General features: G+C 46.8%; 1 protein-coding gene across 1 annotated transcript in view; it reads left to right on the forward strand.

The window, feature by feature from the left end:
* The window catches only part of FLT1 (fms related receptor tyrosine kinase 1), a 198,930-nt gene that overhangs the window by 133,142 nt on the left and 47,496 nt on the right, over positions 1 to 18,292 (forward strand). Inside the window, exon 15 of the mRNA XM_065901622.1 lies at positions 5,563 to 5,694. Coding sequence (XP_065757694.1) covers positions 5,563 to 5,694 — 132 coding nt within the window. The remainder of the gene's footprint in view (positions 1 to 5,562; positions 5,695 to 18,292) is intronic.

Below are 18,292 nucleotides of genomic sequence, written 5' to 3' on the forward strand. Positions count from 1 at the left end.
TGGACACTCTCTCGCCCCTTCTCCTCTCCTCCACGTGGTGGAAGAGGGACCTGGGCCAGATGATGTCAGCTCATCAGCATCTCTGGCTCCATCCTCTCACCTCTCCAATTACACATCTGCCTCCTTGGGTGCAGTCCAAGTCCTCTGGCTTTATTTGATCATGCCGTGAGCCTTAATTTGGGATCAGAGTGATAGGAACTTGGTTGGGATGCAGGTCAGCTGCAGTGGAGACGATCGTGGGTAACCAGGTCGCTGCTCTTCCTGACGTCCGTTGCCCTGACCACCCACCGTCCAGCCACGCTTTCTCTTTCTGGGATCATCCCTTACACCATACCTTACTTTTCAAAGCTTTCACTTAAATTATTTGTATTGATTCTCATAGCAAATACAATGGAGTAGGTACAGCAGATAGTTTTTCTGTTTGTTTGTTTCACAGGTGGGGAAACGGCCCCAAAGGGACTCAGTGATCTAGCCAAGGTTACAGGGGAAAGCTCTGTTTTTTTTTTCCAGAACCACCTTGGATTCATCCCTGGTCTATTCCTGGATCCAGTAAAGCACCAATCCCTGTGGCTTGTTTCTGCAAAGTGTCTGCTTCCATTTCTTCCCCTCCACTTCCTTTCCCACCATCCAGACTCGGAGCCTCATCATTCCTTGCCTGAATGACCACTTGGTGAGCTGGACTTCCAGATACCACTTTTTCCTCATTCCAGTCCATCCTGCATTCTCCTTCTAGACTAAACTTCCTTAAACACGGCTCTCATGTCATTTCCCTCAAAAGCCTTTGTGACCCTCTCCTTCTCCAATGAATGAGAACTCCTCAGCCAGGATTTCAAAGCTCTCCTTCATCTGAACTCACCTTCCCAGTCGACGACTCAAAACAGGTGCTATGAAAATAAAAACAGCTGAGGAAGACATGATAGAATGTTCCAAAACACACACACAGATTAAGACAACTCTCGTTTTTTCTCTACCAAACCAACAAAGTTGTGTGTTTTGTATCTTTTAGATGCTTCTGCTCAGTCCTGGCAGAAAAGTGATAAAATTGTCTCTCACCTTCTGCTGGCCCAAGTGTTAACTGGAATAATGTTTTGGGAAGGCAGCTTGATTATATGAATCAAGAGCTTTTGACCTAATAGATCTGTTTCTGAAAATCTATCCTAAGGAAATAATCTGAAAAGAAAAAAAAAAAAACTTTATGCTTAAAGGTGTCCTTGCACTATTGTTTATAGTCATGAGTGATTAGATATAACCTAATACCAACCAATAAGTTACACACATCGAGGGGTCAGTGTTTAGAACTGTATAAGCATTAGGAAAACCTTAACAGCATTTCACAACTGGATTTCTTTTCTTTCTCTGCCAGCACCCTATTTCACACCTTCTTCTCTTGCTTTAAACTTCCAAATTTCCTTCCTCCTCCTCAATTTCAACCGATGAGTACCTCTTGTTTACTGAGAAAATGTATCACCAAATTGTCGGATCTACCTGTCCATCCTGAGCTCTCCGGATTCCTGCCCAAGGTCAGTTTGGTCGCTGATTTCCATCCCCTCTCACTTCTCCTGGTATTGTTCCTTCTGGGTCCTCCTCTCTCCTCTTTCTCCCTCAGTATCTTTTTCTCCCTCCTTCCTTCCCTCCCAGATTATTCCTATCAGCACATGAACATGCTATAAAATTTCACATTTCAAACAAGAGCTCACTCCTTGACCTCGTGTAGGTCTCCAACACCCGCCATGAAAAGTTACCCTCCACCCCCATCTCTCCTCCATCACCTCCTGTTCTCTAAGTCATCACGCTTCTGCCCCAGACGTCACTGAAGCAGCTCATTGTCAAATCCAGCAGTTCATTATCTCCCATCTTTGTCTCCCTAGTTTCCCAGCTGCTCTGAATGCAGCAGATCCCTGTTCTCCTCTGTGAGCCCTTCAGATCTAGGACTCACGCTCTCCTGCTTTTCTTGCAACCTCCCGGGGTACTTCTAAGCCTCTGCTGCTTCCTCTTCCCCTAATTCCTGGGGTTCAGGCTTCAGACCGGCCGGACTCACTTCTCATGAGCTTAGTTTCCATTCCCCTGACTGTCCCTGCTTCCCAAATGTTGATTCCACTTAGCCGGCTCTAACCCTGACCTCCCTGATGCTGGCAAAGATTGAAGGCAGGAGGAGAAGGGGGCGACAGAGGATGAGATGGTTGGATGGCCTCACCGACTCAATGGACAAGAATCTGAGCAAACCCCGGGAGACAGTGAAGGACAGGGAAGCCTGGCGTGCTGCAGGCGGTAGCAGAGTTGGACACAACTGAGCGACTGAACAACAATATCCCTGACCTCTTCCCTGGGCCCCAGTGAAACCTCCTTTGGGATGTGCCGCGCTCCCCTAAGACAGAACTCTTGATTTTTCCCCCTCAAACCTGCTCCCCCACAGGAAAGGTACCACTTCCCTCACGGTTGTTCAAACCATCACCCTTGAAGTCACACATTTATGACTTGGTATTTCATGTACCACATGCTAACCCATAAGCAAGCCTTCACAAAGATCCCCAATACCACCAATTTCTACCACTTCCAACAAACAGTTACTCCAGGCATTTCCCCTGGTGCTACAGTGGATACAAATCTGCCTGCCAATGCGGGGGACATGGGTTCGATACCTGGTCTGGGACGATCTCACAGGCCGTGGAGCAGCTAAGCCTGTGCACTACAGCTACTGAAGCCTGAGCATCCTAGAGCCCGCCCTCTGAAACAAGAGAACCACCGCAGTGAGACGGCCACGCACTCTGACTAAGAGCAGCCCCCGCTCCCTGCAACTAGAGAGAGCCTGCGTAGGGCAACGAAGAGCCAGCGCAACCCAAATAATTACTTATAATTAAACATTACTTAAATTAAAAATTAAATTACTTAATTGTAGGAAAAAAAACAAAGCCACTGTGTCTTTCCCTAAACAAGCTCCTTCCTGCCCCCACGGGCTTTCGATTTGTTACTTCCTGTCCCTGAAATGCCCCTTTCCATGTCTTCACCTGGTTCACTCTAACCCACCTCTCTGGTCTCTGCTCAAACGTCACTTCCTCAAACAGCCCACCTAAGATAGCTTCCTCACCCTCCTTAACCTGTGACCCTCCTTAACCTGGCTCATTTTCTTCAGAAACTTTATGGCCACTTGAAATGACATTCTTTGTACTTCTCCCAAAGTATAGCTGAAGACCTGTGCAGGCAAGGACTGATTTGCCCTGCTTATCATTGTACTACCAGCACGTAGACTAGTGTCTGGTACCTTGTCGTTGTTTAGATGCTAAGTCGTGTCTGATTCTTTTGTGACTCCGTGGACTGGCCCTATAACCTGCCAGGCTCCTCTGTCCATGGAATTTTCCAGGCAAGAATACTGGAATGGGTTGCCATTCCCTAACCCAGGGGATCTTCCCCACCCAGGGATCGAACCCATGTCTCTTGCATTTCCTGCATTGGCAAATGGGTCCTTGACCACTAGTGCCATCTGGGAAGCTCAAGATTAAAATATTATGTCAATGAACAAGCTGTGTAGAAAGGCCACTTTAAAAAGACTAAAGGGGGACTTCCTGGTGGTCCAGTGGTTAAGACTCTGTGCTCCCAATGCAGGGGGCACAGGTTCAATCCCTGGTTGGGGAATAAGGATCCCACATACTGCTTGGTATGGCAAAAAAAAAAAAAACCTAAAGGACACTTGACTGGGAGTGAGACCATAGGTTTGTTTGTATTTTTACATTCTTTATGCTTTCCAATATATTTCTCAAGTTTTCTGTATCAAATTTTATTTTTTTTATAATCAGGAGAATACAAACTATTTCAGCTAACAAAATACAGCCTCTGGTCTGGTCAGGCACAATTTATTCCGGAACCAGCACTCGGTACATGTTCATTCCAGGGTCCTGCCTCTTCTCAATGCCCCTCTTTCTCCCATCACCTCTGATAATGGTTTAGACCTTAACCCAAAGCCCACCGCCTCCATGCTGCCTTCCCTGACTTGCCTCTTAATGAGCTTCCCCCTGCCCAGACTTCACATTTGATTGGCTCTGCCATGCTATGTGTATTTATTCTCACTCAAACATTTTCTGTTTGCTGGTGTGTGCGTGTGTGTGTCTGAGAGAGAGAGTGTGTGACTGTGTGTTGTGTTTGGTATGAGTTAGCTGTCCCTCAGCAGACACCACGCCTTAGCCTGCCGCTTCCCACCATCAAGTCTCAGCCTCAGACTAAGCAGTCAGTACTCAAACACATGGTGACAGTACTTGGTACTGAAGCAACTGGGTCTGGAAGCTGGATCCCCCTCCCTCACACCGGCTCCACAGTAACGCTTCAACCTGCATTTCCTGAGCACCTACTGTGTGCTGGGCACTTGCTATCCATGTTTCCATTATCGAGTGGGAACTGCTTTCACTGTCATCTTAGGCGAAGGACACGGAAACAGGTGAAGTAACTGGCCTAAAGGGACACAGCTGCAGGTGGTAAGGCCTCGATCAAAGCCCAGCCCACGCTCTTCACCACCGTGACCAGCGAAACAGGCCTGCCTTTGACCCCTGCGCCACAAATGTGCCTTCCGTCCGACTGCACGCTCTCGGTTGAGTTCCTTAACCTCCCCAAAGCTCAGGGTCCATGTTTGTAAGAAGGAGACAATAACCCTTACAGGATGATTGTCAAGACAGGCATTCGGATTGGGAGGGAGGCCCAGAAGGGAGTGGATGTGTGTATACTTAGAGCTGATTCACGCTGATGGAGGGAAGAAACCAACACAACACTGTAAGCCAGTTATCCTCCAATTAAAAAAAAGACAGGAATGGGGTCTCACTCTTGCTTGGCACACAGCAGACATTGAGGAAATGGTGGTTGTTATCAGTCAAAAGGGGGAAAAGGTGGCAGAGGATGAGATAGTTAGAATCACCGACTCAATGGATGTGAATCTGAGCAAACTCTAGGAGATAGTGAATGACGGAGGAGCCTGGCTTGCTGCAGTTCATGGGGTTGCAAAGAGTCAGACATGACTGAGCAACTGAACAGTTGCTATTATTATTATTATCATTATTATTATTATTATTATTATTAGGTATACTCCCTCTTTGGGGCTTCCCAGGTGGCACTAGGAGTAAAGAAGCTGCCTGCAATGAGGGAGCCCTGGGTTCAATCCCTGGGTCGGAAAGATCCCCTGGAGGAGGACATGGCAACCCACTCCAGCATTCTTGCCTGGGAAATCCCATGGACAGAGGAGCCTGATGGGCTACAGTCCATAGGGTTGCATAGAGTTGGACACGACTGAGCAAGTAACACACACACACATTTCCTTGACATGTGCTCTTCCAAGGTACAGGCAGCTACCCCACCTTTCTCTCTGGCCTGGGTCAGACCCGCATCTCCAAAGTGGAGGCTCAGAGCTCCAGAAGGTGCCATGAGACAGCCTGGACAAGACCAAACCAGCGGCGCTGGCCCAGGTGAAGCAGAGCTCGGATTTCCTCGGCCGAAGGCATAACAATAGGAAGAGGGTTGTGTCACACACGTGGCTGTTTTCTCTGTCATCCAGGCCCACTAATGTAAACATCTCTCACTCCCCAGGAATTATTTTAGGACCGGGAAGCAGCACGCTGTTTATCGAGAGAGTCACGGAAGAGGATGAAGGCGTGTATCACTGCAAAGCCAGCAACCTGAAGGGCTCGGCAGAGAGCTCAGCCCACCTCACTGTGCAAGGTAAACAGCTGCCCACACACCTGCTTCCCCGTTTGGTGAACTTGCCACCTCCTGGTCCCCCGCTGTCCTTCCAGTCGGTCCTTCCCCCGACTTCCTTCTCCCCTCCCCATCCCACTGGGCTGGGCTGTCTGGTCCCTCCCCGCAAGGCCGAGGGGGAGGACACAGGCCGGCCACCCTGGAGAGAGGCCACTGTCGGAACATAGACTCCAGGGGAAAGTAGACCCTGGAAGATGGGAGAGCCTGTCGATGCCAGAGCTGTGACATTGACCCCCAGAGAATGGCCAGAGTGGCCATGCCTGTGAGAAAGAAATCCAAGAAGACAGAAGCCAGGCATAGACAGAAAAAGAAAAAAAAAAAAAAAAGGCATGCTGGAAATTATTCATTCTTTTCCCAATCCCCTCGAGTTACACATACACTGACTCTTCCCCACATTGTCATAAGCCTGTTTTTAACCCGAAATAGGCTGCAAACTGGGTTTCCCAGGCGGTGCAATGGTAAAGAACCCCACTGCAATGCAAGAGACCCAGGTTCGATCCCTGGGTCAGGACGATCCCCTGGAGGAGGGCATGGCAACCCACTCCAGTAGTCTTGCCTGGAAAATCCCATGGACAGAGGACCCTGGTTGGCTATAGTCCATGGGGTCACAAAGAGTTGGACACGACTGAGCACAGCACAGGCTGCAATATATGATCAGAGAGAAGCCACACATGGTAAGCAGACCACGATGAAGAAAACTATTCCACAGGCTTCCTCAAACAGCTCTGCTGAGCAGCAAAACCCAAAGAGGCCACATCCTAGCCTGGGCTTTGGCCACGTGGCTTCCATTCAGAAAAGAGATTAGACCTCGATTTTAATTCTCCAGTGCCAAGAATTGTCCAAAAGCATGACATTTACAGCACCATAAAGTCTTCAAATTGGCACCTCTTAGGTGTACACATCTATGACTCACTGAGGTTTCACATGTTGTTCAGTAGCCTATTTGCAAATGCTCCCCAGGAGACTTCAGAGTATGTAAGAATTTCCGAAGGAGGAACTAAGGGAGAAGGCAAAATTCATCAACTTTTCTGCCCTGGAAACTACACTGCTTAAAGATGGTAACTGACAATTTATCATCCCCATTCTTTTCTCTTTTTTTCTTTTTTGGCTGCACCTTGAGGCTTTCCAGATCTCAGTTCCCTGACCGGGGATTGAACCCAGGCCATGGCCGTTAAAGCATTGAATCCTAACCCTAGACCACCAGGGAAATTCGCATCAATCCCAGTCTCTTACAAGGAAATGATCCTGGAGAGTCTCCTGAAAAATCTGAAACTACCACCAATTTAGTTTCAGAAAAAAGTCAAGGGTAGCATTTCCCACACCCTTTCAGTTATGGTCCTATTTGTCTCCCCAATCATCCTTGTTTTAAAGTATCAATTCATTTGCTCACACACGGCAAAGATAACGCATCAAGGGTACCTCTCTCTTTAACACCTCCTTCTGTAAAGGACTGTTCATTGATCTTTTAACAAGCACCCCAGACTGCATCAGGGAGGGTGGGGTGGAGATCTGAGAAGGGGGTGCCCCCAGAGAGCGAGGGGTTTTCCCTGATCCTCAATACTGAGCTCTCATGGGTTGGGAGAAGCCCTTGCCTGAAGCAGAGATATTTACGCAAGTTCGTAGATGACCGCTTCCTGACCCTTCCCCTCTTCTGCCAGGCTGCTCTGAGTTTCCTAGAAGCCCCATTGCTTCGTGACATGGTTGAGCCTACCCCACCCGTTGGCTGTGACCACCACTCTTCTAGCTGCCTAAGTCTGCTGTCACCCCTCTTGCTGCTGTGGCCGGAGCAGGGGCACTGTGGAGCCCCAGGCTGGATCGGGGGCTAATGAGCCAGGGTTCTGGCCATCAGTCAGCCTGACTCACAGCAGAAGTCTAAGCATGGCCTGGGTCCACCGAGTTAACACAGCCTGGGATGTCTTCTGTCCAGGTGCCTCCCTGATTCAGGTGAATCCTCCTTATTCTCTAGGGCCAGCTTAGATGATTTCTGCTCTGTTATATCCTCCGGGATGAAAGCTGAGTCAGATATATGTCCTTTTCTCTCCCCGCCCACACTATTTTTCTTTGATCTTGAATCAGAACTTACTGTCTTCTTCCTTTTGGGATTAGTTAGGAATCGATATGCTTCTCTTTGGGGGCTTGCCTGGTGGCTCAGAGGTAAAGAACCCACCTGCCAATACAGGACATGCAGGTCCAACCCCGGGTCAGAGGGCACAGCGACCCACTCCAGTATTCTTGCCTGGAGAATCCCATGGACAGAGGAGCCTGGTGGGCTCTGGTCCATGGGGTCACGAAGCGTCGGATAGTAACTGAGCACATGTCTCTTTGCTACTGAATTACAAACTTTTTGAGGCAGGAGCTGTGTCAACCAGTTGTTTGCATTCCCTCCCCAGCACTTAATAGGAGACTGGTATTTACTTAGTACTTTTACTTAGTACCTTTATGTGCAGGCCCCAAGCTAGACACTTGACAGACTGAATCCCACTAACTTCATGAGACTCCAAAGAAGTATTGTGCTCAGTCTAAAGATAAGAAGATGGAGACTTGAAGAGGTTAAATTACTGGCCCAAAGTTGCACCACGAACACGCAGCATGTCCAGGACTTATTGAATCTAGGTCTTTGCAAACTGCAGAAGGAAGGTTTCCATTCTCCCAAAGCACCCTGGGAGAATATCTGCAAGGCCTTAGGGTGTAACTGAGCCCGTGGACTTCTCCAGCCCTGCCCTGCTCCTTGTTGTCCTGTCTCCCCGCTTCTAGATGGCTTCCCCCGATTCCTCCTCCCACAAATGTCATGCTTTTCAGCAAAGTCAGGCAATGTGGTCATCTCTCCAAGTTTCTATCAACCTGGATCATTTGCTCTTGAGGAAACGGGAAGTGATTTTTATTGAACGGCCCACATCAGCTGCCATGCAGCTGAGCTGACCCCTGTCATCTGTAGACGTCATCCCTTCCCTCTCAGACAGCATTCCCCCTCCTCTCGCCCTCCTCCAATCCACGCCCAAGTCTAGAGTCATCTTTTTATAGGACTCATCTTTTTAAAAAAATTTTTATTAGAGTATAGTTGATTTACAGTGCATTAGTTTCAGATATACAGCTGAGTGAATCAGTTCCACATCTACACATACTCACTCTGTCTTAGATTCTATTTCCAGACAGGCCATTACAGAGTATGGAGCAGAGTTCCCCATTCCATACAGCAGGTCCTTATTGGTTATCTACTTTATAGAGAGTAGTGTTAAACGACTAATCTTTGACATGTTTCTCCCCTGCTTCAGATTCCTGCAGGGGTTTCTGGTCACATTCTCCTCATCCCAGTGCACCAGGTCCTCCTCCAGCCTCAGCTCTCATCCCCTTCCCCACGCCCCAGCCCCTCAGCTGGGCTAAACCAGAACACACCCCATCCCCCTGGTCCTCTGCACTTACACATCATTCTCCTTTGGTCTGAACAGCCTCCCTTCCCCACTTGCTCTCCTTCAGACAATCCTATTCTCAGCTTTTATTCTTTATTTTTATTGCTGTCCACTTAATTCACAACACTGTGTTAGTTTCAAGTATACAGCAAACTGATTCAGTTATATATATATATATATATATATATATATACACATACATATTCTTTTTCAGATTCTTTTCCATGACAGGTTATTATAAGATACTGAGTATAGATCCCTGTGCTACACAGGGATTGGTGTTTACCAATTTTATATATAGTAATCCTAGTGAAGTGAAAGTCGCTTAGCGTGTCTGACTCTTTTGCGACCCCATGGACTATAGCCCGCCAGGCTCCTCTGTCTATGGGATTCTTCAGGCAAGAATACTGGAGTGGGTTGCCATTCCCTGCTCCAGGAGATCTTCTTCACCCAGGGGTCGAACCCACATCTCCCGCATTGCAGGTGGATTCTTTACTGTCTGAGCCACCAGAGAAGCCCATACAGTAATCCTACTCATTTTTAAAAATTCACTTTCACTCTCATGTCACCTTCTCTACACCTGCCCTCCAGTCTCACCATCATCCCCACCCCGTGCTCCCACAGTGCTTGACATGGACATTTGAGGCAATGCTCATCACTGCCTACTATTCACATTTTTATTCCAGAGCCCCTAAGAAATGTTTGTTAGATTAACCTATTTAGAAAACCATCACTGAATGTCTGAAAAAAGAAATACATCACTATCCTGTTGAGGGCAACAGAGAGGAGCCAAATTAAACTAGCTGTTAACTCAACAGCTTATCTATTTGCCCAGGACTGTGCAGGATATGGGGGGCTTCCCTGGTGGCTCAGATGGTAAATAATCTGCCTGCAATGCAGAAGACCTGGTTCGATCCCTGGTCGGGAAGATCCCCTGGAGAAGGGAATGGCTACCCACTCCAGTATTCTTGCCTGGAGAGTCCCGTGGACAGAGGAGCCTAGCGGACTACAGTCCAGGGGGTCACAGAGCGTCGGACACGACGGTGTGATTAACATTTTCACTTTCATGCAGGATATGGGCTTTAGAGAAATGCTCCCTAACCTCCGTGTGCTTTGAAAACCTCATTGAAAGGCGATTAACGGGGACATGAAACCACTAGAACCAGATCAATAGATGTTTTGAGCGCCTCCTACAGGTAAAATAGAAAGACTAATTGGTAGTAAACATCACACAAGGGCTAACAGACTTCATAGAGGCCGAAAACCATAAGGAGAGTGACTTGACCTCTGAACGAAGCCTTGCAGGATGTTGGATTGGCCAAATGAGTGAGGCAGGAAAGAAGACAGAGAGTTGTGAGTAATTCTGGACCTCCCACATCCATATCACCCTTGGCAGTGACAAAGTCTAAATAATTCTCAACATTTCCTATTGGCTAGTCCATTGACTTCTCTGAGGAACTGGTTACTTTTCAAAACATTTTATTCTGTTGAAGCACAGTTGATTTACAATGTTGTGTTAATTCCTACTATACGGCAAAGTGATTCAGTTTTACATAGACACACATTCTTTTTCATATTCTTTCTATTATGCTTTATCACAGAATGTTGAATATAGTCCCCTGTGCTATACAATAGGCCCTTGTTGTTTACCCATTCTACATGTAATAGTTTGCATCTGCTAACCCCATCTGCTGATAGCCACATAGTATTATTTTTGTTTATGCAGTCAGTTTTCATTTAGAGGTAGGTAACTTCACTTTTACCCTGAGGGGGGTTGTTTTCTGGCATGCCAGTCTTACGAGTAGGATTTTCTACCAGATATCCATCCCCTGTGAGGACCCTGAGTTTTGTCTCCAGTCCCCCACACTCTGGGAAGCCATCAAAACTGAATCTGCTGTCTAAAAGTTTCTGTAAAAACCCTCAGTGTATAAATGCCTTCACAATCCTACTCAACCCTACTTCATTTCCACTTTCATGCATATTTGGGCCCATTGTGTCAGATTGTTTTAAACTTTTATGAAGATTTTTGAAAAATCTTGTTGTTTTAAACCCAGTTGTTTTAGATAATTTCAGGGGGAGAGTTGATGCAAATCATTTAGCCTTTTGGTGGGGTCAGAACTGATCCTCCCACACCCTGAGGAATTGGTCCTTTTGATTCATGACCTCTTTTTCCTCATGGAGCATCAATCTTCAATATCACTTAGAGAAATGGTATAATTTACAAGGTAGCTGCAGCTATTCTGTATATGGCTTCTTACTTTCACCCATAATTGCCCCCAACAGCCATGCTTTTTTGAGTCCTTATGTCTGCTTTTTATAGTTTTCTTTCCTCCCGCTTTGCTCTCTTTTTGCAGCTTTTTTCCTGCTCTCAGAGTGACTGCTATATCTAGCCTCTCTGCTGAAAAATCATGGTTTGCTGAGAAATTACCTGATCGGCCATCATCAAACCACACCTGAAATATCCACACCCATTTCTAAGAGAAGCATAAACAGATGAAGCCATATCCTAATAGGGTAATGATAAGACAGCACAAGGAAAGGAGGATGTTTAGTCTAAAAATGAGTCAACTTGGGGAGAGGGGGTGACATGACTGTTTTCTTCAAATATTTAAGGCATTATCAGACAGAGGAGACACTGGCCTTCCTCTTTAACACTCCAGAAAAGAGAACCAGAACCAAGGGAGGGAGATGGTGGCAACATTTCAAGGAGACAGGTTTCAGCTCCCTAGAAGAAGATAATCTTGAATAGGAAGAATTTCTGAAAGTTGATATTACGTGGGCCTTACAAATTAGACGCAGTATCTTGAAGTACTCTGGGCTCATTGAATAAAAATTTGATCCTTGGATGCTGTTCAGAACAATTAAAGGTGGTACCTGCTTAGTAATTTCATCACTGAAATGAGATTCTTGCTTCCGGAGTCTAAATCACTTCTCTCTCTGCTGGCTATGAATTAGGTGCATCAAGCTGCAGATTTGGCTTCCTAATATATGCAACTTAAACCCTCCCCCCTGACCTATATCTTGTCAGGTTGAGTTTAGGAAGTGAAGCAGGGCAAATAAGTTGTGTCTGTGGCTATGTTTAACAGATTGAAAGAGGTTCTCGCATTAGCCAGGAAGGAAACTGTCTGCTCTTTTTATTTCCTTTGAAAAAGGATTCTTATACTCCTAGATAAAACAATGTGTTATTTTTGTATCTGAAAAGGATGAGCGGACTGGGGAATCAAAGTGGCTTCTTTAAATAATCACAGGTCTTGTTTGGTTTGGACTGCCCAGGAGCACATGTGGAGTGCTCAAAGGGGAAGTGCTAATATTAAAAACAATAAAACTGTTACTAACCAAAATAATTTCTGAAATTAACAGCCCTCCATAGTCCATGGAACTCAACGGGACTGTTACAATGCAAGGGTGGCATGTTTTCATCCGAGGATTTAAAGTAAACTTTATTTTATTATTATAAGTAATAACTACTATATATATACATATATAGACACACACATATATATACATGTGTGTGTGTGTGTGTGTGTGTATTGGCAAAAAAAATTTGTTCGGGTTTTTATATAGTGTCACGGAAAAACTTGAGCTTTTGGGCCAATCCAATATACATATACACACATTCTTCTAACACATTTAGGCTTTGCTATTGAAATAATAGCAAAGCATAATAATATCATTTATAATTATGCAAGAGAAAACAAGTTGAAGAATAGCTACCATTTTTAACATTTGTTAAAAGCTTATGTATTTTGTTGGCTTGTGTCAGGTCTTCTTTGCCGCACGGGGGGGCTCAGTAGCTGCTCTGGCAGCATGTGGGATCTTAGGTTCCCTGACGAGGAATCAAACCCACATCCCTGGCCTTGCAAGGTGGATTCTTAGCCACTGGACCACCAGGGAAGCCCCTGTAACATTTTTTGAGGATGACTGGTGGATGCAAACAGGTGTGGTTTGTGAATTTTGTGCCACAATAACCTCACAGTGACACGTTTCAGGAAAGGATGCACACGGCAAGAAGGATACGCTATGTTCCTTAACCAAGTCCCAAGTGTAAAGAGAATGAAAAGCTTGGAACAGAATCATCTTAGGGACCAGCCTCTCCCCTCCATCCTTCTGAGCCTCCTCTGACCTCTGACACAACTCTCTGCCCTGGCTCTCCTCGCACTAGGAGATAAACTAATTCACATGTGGTAAATATGATAAACTAATCCACGTGGAGATGTTGGTGAGAACTGTCCCTCCTCTCATGGGTTCCCCAGGAGAGGGGAGAGAGAGTTGAGCTGGCAGCTCCCTGATTTCACCCGGGAGGGCTGGGGGCGGGCTGTGCGTGCCTTTGTACTGAAACCTAAACAGTGACATAGAGTTGGCCTTGCTCGAGAATGCAAAAAATGGTGCTGGAATTCAGTTAGAACATCTCACGCTTGTTGACCGTGCAGTGCACCATTTTAAGCACATAATATGCATCAGTCTTCTTCGCTTTTGCAACAATCCAAGGAGGGATTTTTTTCTTACAAGTGAGAATCTGAGGCCCCGAGAGGATGAGGGCTCTGTCTAGGGTTATGAAGCTGGGAAGTGGTGGCGCTGAGAACTGGATCCCTGTTTAATCACTCTGCTCGCCTGCCCCTGCACCTGGTGGGGAAGAGGCCCTGATCTGAAGTCAGGTGCATCCCTACCCATGAGCCATGCAACCCTAGACAGATGACGTGCCTCCTGGAGCCTCAGTTTACTCATCGGCAAAATGGGTGTGAATTATGGCATGCCAACCATATAGGGTTGCTGGAAGGATTAACAAACTTAACAGTGCATATGGCATATGATAAAAACTTCTCAAATATATGAGGAGAATGGTAAGCTACTGTCCAGAGGGTCACACAGAGTTGGACACAACTGAAGCAACTTAGCATGCATGCTTTTTTGTTAAAATGATAAAGTGAATTCCATTTCGACAAAACTTGCTGTATTATACTTTTTCTAGACTTAGCCAGTGAGTCACACAAATGGTGTTCCAGGCCACAAAATTCCTATTTGACCTAAGGCTTTAACTTACTGTGATAAAAATGTGTTACAGAACTGATAGAATAGCAATTTTAAGTATTTTTACCTAAAGTTCCTCTTGAAATGTACTGCAAATTTAATCCAAATACAGTATGTCCATACCTCACTTTCCAAGTTGGTGTCTGTGTACCAAACTACATAGTATACATATAAGGCTTCATAATTCGTATGTATACCTAAAGTAAGCGTGTGTGTGTGTTCAGTTGCTTCAGTCATGTCTGACTCTGCGACCCCATGGACTGAAGCTCACCAGGCTCCTCTGTCCGTGGGATTCTCCAGGCAAGAATACCGGAGTGGGTTGCCATGCCCCCCTCCAGGGATCTTCCCAACCCAGGGATGGAACCACGTCTCCTGCTTCTCCTGCACTGGCAGGTGGATTCTCTCGTGTTGTGCTACCAGGGAAGCCCTCATAATCAGTATGACAGTCAATCTAAATGTCCAATCAGCCTTAGAGAAATTATACAATAAGGATAACTGGATTACTGGTTACTAATTTGTAGGTCAAAGGAGCTAGCCTTGCTTAATTTACTCCCATGGGCAGCCAGGTTCAGGTGTATTGATTGATTTTCTTTTTATCCATATATAAACATTTATTGAGTCTTTCACTAGGCCAGTGCTTAAGATGCAGAGTGAACAAGAAACACCCTTCTCTTGATGTCCCAATAGCATAATGGGCAATAAACCCACATAAACGGGGTTCCCTCAAATTAGAACAACACCAGAACCAGAGAATAACTCCTAAGCCATACTGGGTGTCAGGTCAGTTTCTCAGGGAAAGTAACTCAGTGGTTTACAGAAAATGGTCAGTACTTGGGTCAAAGTCTGATTAGTTTTAGAAGGAAAAGCAAATTGTGTTTTACACAATATGTTTGGATGAAAAAAAAAATTATGTTGCAGTTGAAGTCCAAAAAGTAATAAGAGGAGGACTTCCCTGGTGGTTTAGTGGTTAAGACTGTGTACTCCAATGCAGGGGGCATGGGTTTCATCCCTGGTCAGGGAACTACCATTCTGCAGTGTGTGGGTGTGGGTGTGTGTGTGTGAAGGCAAGAAGTGTGTGTGTGTGTGTGTGTGTGTGTGTGTCAAGGCAAGAATACTGGAGTGGGTAGCCATTCTCTTCTCCAGGGAATCTTCTCCACCCTGGGATCAAACCTGTGTCTCCCGTATCAGGCAGATTCTTTACCGTCTGAGCTACCAGGGAAGTGTGCATGCCACATAGCAGGGCCAAAAATAAAAAATAAATAAAAAGTAATAAGAGGATTTTTTAAAAGGAAAGGAGAGTGAAGCCTACAAAATGACACCTAGTTTTATCCATCTCCCCTGTGAGGTGGGGCGCTGTTGCCACGTCCACACTTTAGGGATGGGGCTGGCACAGAGTCCCCGGTCACACTCACAGCTGTGTGCCGGGTCAGAGAAAGACTTCCTTCTCTGCAGTCAAGGCAGGCCTGGGGCCGGGGCCCTGGCCTCTTGCTGGGGAGTTGCCCTCACTTCTTGGGAGGCACCACCCAGGTACACCGCATGAGCTGAGCTGCCTGTTTCTGCCGCCCGTTCACTCAGGCAGTCTGGGGCCACAAAGAGTCACGTGTCCCGGCCAGGGTGATGCTGCCATGTCACACAGCCCAGGTCCCATGCAGACAGCGCTGCCCACCACCGTCAGAAAGGCTCAGGGCAGGACGGCAGGACACAGCCAAGCTCTGCAGGCTCTAGACAAGACATGCCACCTTCAGAACTCAGCCCTACCCCCTCCTGCCCTTCCTACCCCAGCAGGGACGGGAGGAAGCCCGGGGAGGTAACTGACATGGCACGTTCTGGGCAGCCCCGTCTGCAATCTGAAATAAGAGGTAAAAATACCTGACCTCTTTGGATCGGCCACCTTCTTGTCATCATCCCATATAAAAACACCCTCGAACCACGTCCACACGGCCCTCTCACACCCATCAGACAGGACGGATGACCCTGAGATCCAGTGCCAAGTCCCGTTATTGTCAAATCCACCCGTGTTCCCCCGCCTCCTACGCCTGCCGTGTACAGCTGGGCTCTTTCATGCACCAAGTTCATCAGCCGACACCAGCGAGGCGAAGCTGGGTCCAAGGCAGGCCAGTGTGTGGATGTCTGACCCCTGAAAACACAGCCGACAGTGGATGGGAAGAGATGCTGCTGAATTAGGTCAACCTACAGCGGACAACCCTCATGGTTACTTTCCAAGTGAAGGTGGAAATCAGGTTACCGGGCAAGACAGAGGCAGAGCCCGGATACCACGTCTCACAAAATGAATTCAGTTTTCAAAAAACAGTAACAGAGTATTAAAATAGATCTTTCCCTTCTAACCAGTGTTCATCGAAGATGTTTTTAATGAGCTGATTCCTTAAATGCCTAAGTGCACCCGGACATCTTCAGTCCCACTGCAAGGAATCTGCCTGAGTAAGGACTGTGGAATTACTTCGGGGGTCAACTTCCTGCCCCTGGGAATGCTGTGGGAAAGTTCCCACCATGGGCGGGGTCTCTCCAGGTCAGTCCTTGCAGAGACTGTATGCAGACCTTGCCCAGTCCCAAGATGTTCTCGGCTCCTCCAGCAGCCAAAAGCCGCTGTGCCCCGAGCAGGTCCCAGTCTGGTTTTTGGTTTCACAAAACATATCTGCAGCATAAGCAAAGACACAAGAGTGTGTGTGTGAATACTGTGAGGAAACATTAAATCTCTCACCTCAGGGGCTCATACATGCTCTGTTGTTCAGTCGTGTCCAACTCTTTGTGACCCCCTGAACTGCAACCCACCAGACTCCTCTGTCCGTGGGATTCTCTAGGCAAGAATACTGGAGTGGGTTGCCATTTCCTTATCTAGGAGATCTTCCAGACCCAGGGATTGAACCTGTGTCTCTGCCTCTCCGGCATTGCAGGTGGATTTTTTACCACTAGTGCCACCTGGGGAACCCAAGAAAACCCAAACTCATTCACTTGCACTTACTGTCTTCCCACTGAGAGGACCCATACTGAGAGAAGAGGGGGTCATGCCTGGAAATTTCTCAGTCGATCTCATGAGGTTCAGGGACGAATAACCACAAGCTGCCAGAGCAGCAAATGAAGCCAAGTTCACTCATTCATTCAACCAACACTTTCAGGATGCCTGCCTACCATGTGCCAGACAGTGTCCTCTGCACCGGAGGCATCACTGTGAATGAGAACCACCTTCTGCTGCTTCACTCAGAGCTCTGAACACACATGTCAGTTCATACCTGAACACCAGACCATGAGCTCCTTTCCATGCCCCTTCATTTACCACCACATTCCAGCCCCCAGAGCAGAGCCTGGGACTCAGGTGATGTTTTATATGCTTTTTGGGTGAATATAAGAGAACGTGAATTTGGCCTAAGCCCTTTGAAAGCTTCATGACACTCTCTGGAGACAAATCAAAGTATGACTTATCCACCCAATGGTGTGTGGGGACAATGAGAGTGAGTAAGGTGTGACCTCACCCCTGGGAAGTTGATACCCTGGTAGAGAAACAGTAAAGGCAGCAGCACAGAGGTGGAAGGGCTGGTCTATGAAACTACTGGTTATGAAACTACAAGTATTTTGATATAGAGTATGTGGGGGGATGGTTGGGCTGCAGGAGATGAGGCTGAAGAAACAGATGAGGTTGGGCAGACAGAATGTAAGAGCTTGGGTTTCTCTCATGACAGTGCTGGGGGTAGGCAGCAGTGATGGAATTTAAGGAGCCCCATCACCTTGTTGACAAAGGTCCATATAGTCAAAGCTATGGTTTTTCCAGCAGTCATGTACAGATGTGAGAGTTGGACCATAAAGAAGGCTGAGTACTCAAGAATTAATATTTTTGAATTGTGGTATGGAGAAGACTCTTGAGAGTCCCTTAGACAGCAAGGAGTTCAAACCAGTCAATCCTAAAGGAAATCAACCCTGAATACTCATCGGAAGGACTGATGCTGAAGCTCCAATACTTTGGCCACCTGATGGAAAGAACTGACTCACTGGAAAAGACCCTGATGCTGGGAAAGACTGAGGGCAGGAGGAGAAGGGGGCGGCTGAGGATGAGACGGTTGGGGGATATCACCAACTCAATGGACATGATTTTGAGCAAACTCTGGGAGATGATG

Source organism: Muntiacus reevesi, chromosome 11, assembly GCF_963930625.1.
Source record: "Muntiacus reevesi chromosome 11, mMunRee1.1, whole genome shotgun sequence".
Classification (NCBI taxonomy): Eukaryota; Metazoa; Chordata; class Mammalia; order Artiodactyla; family Cervidae; genus Muntiacus; species Muntiacus reevesi.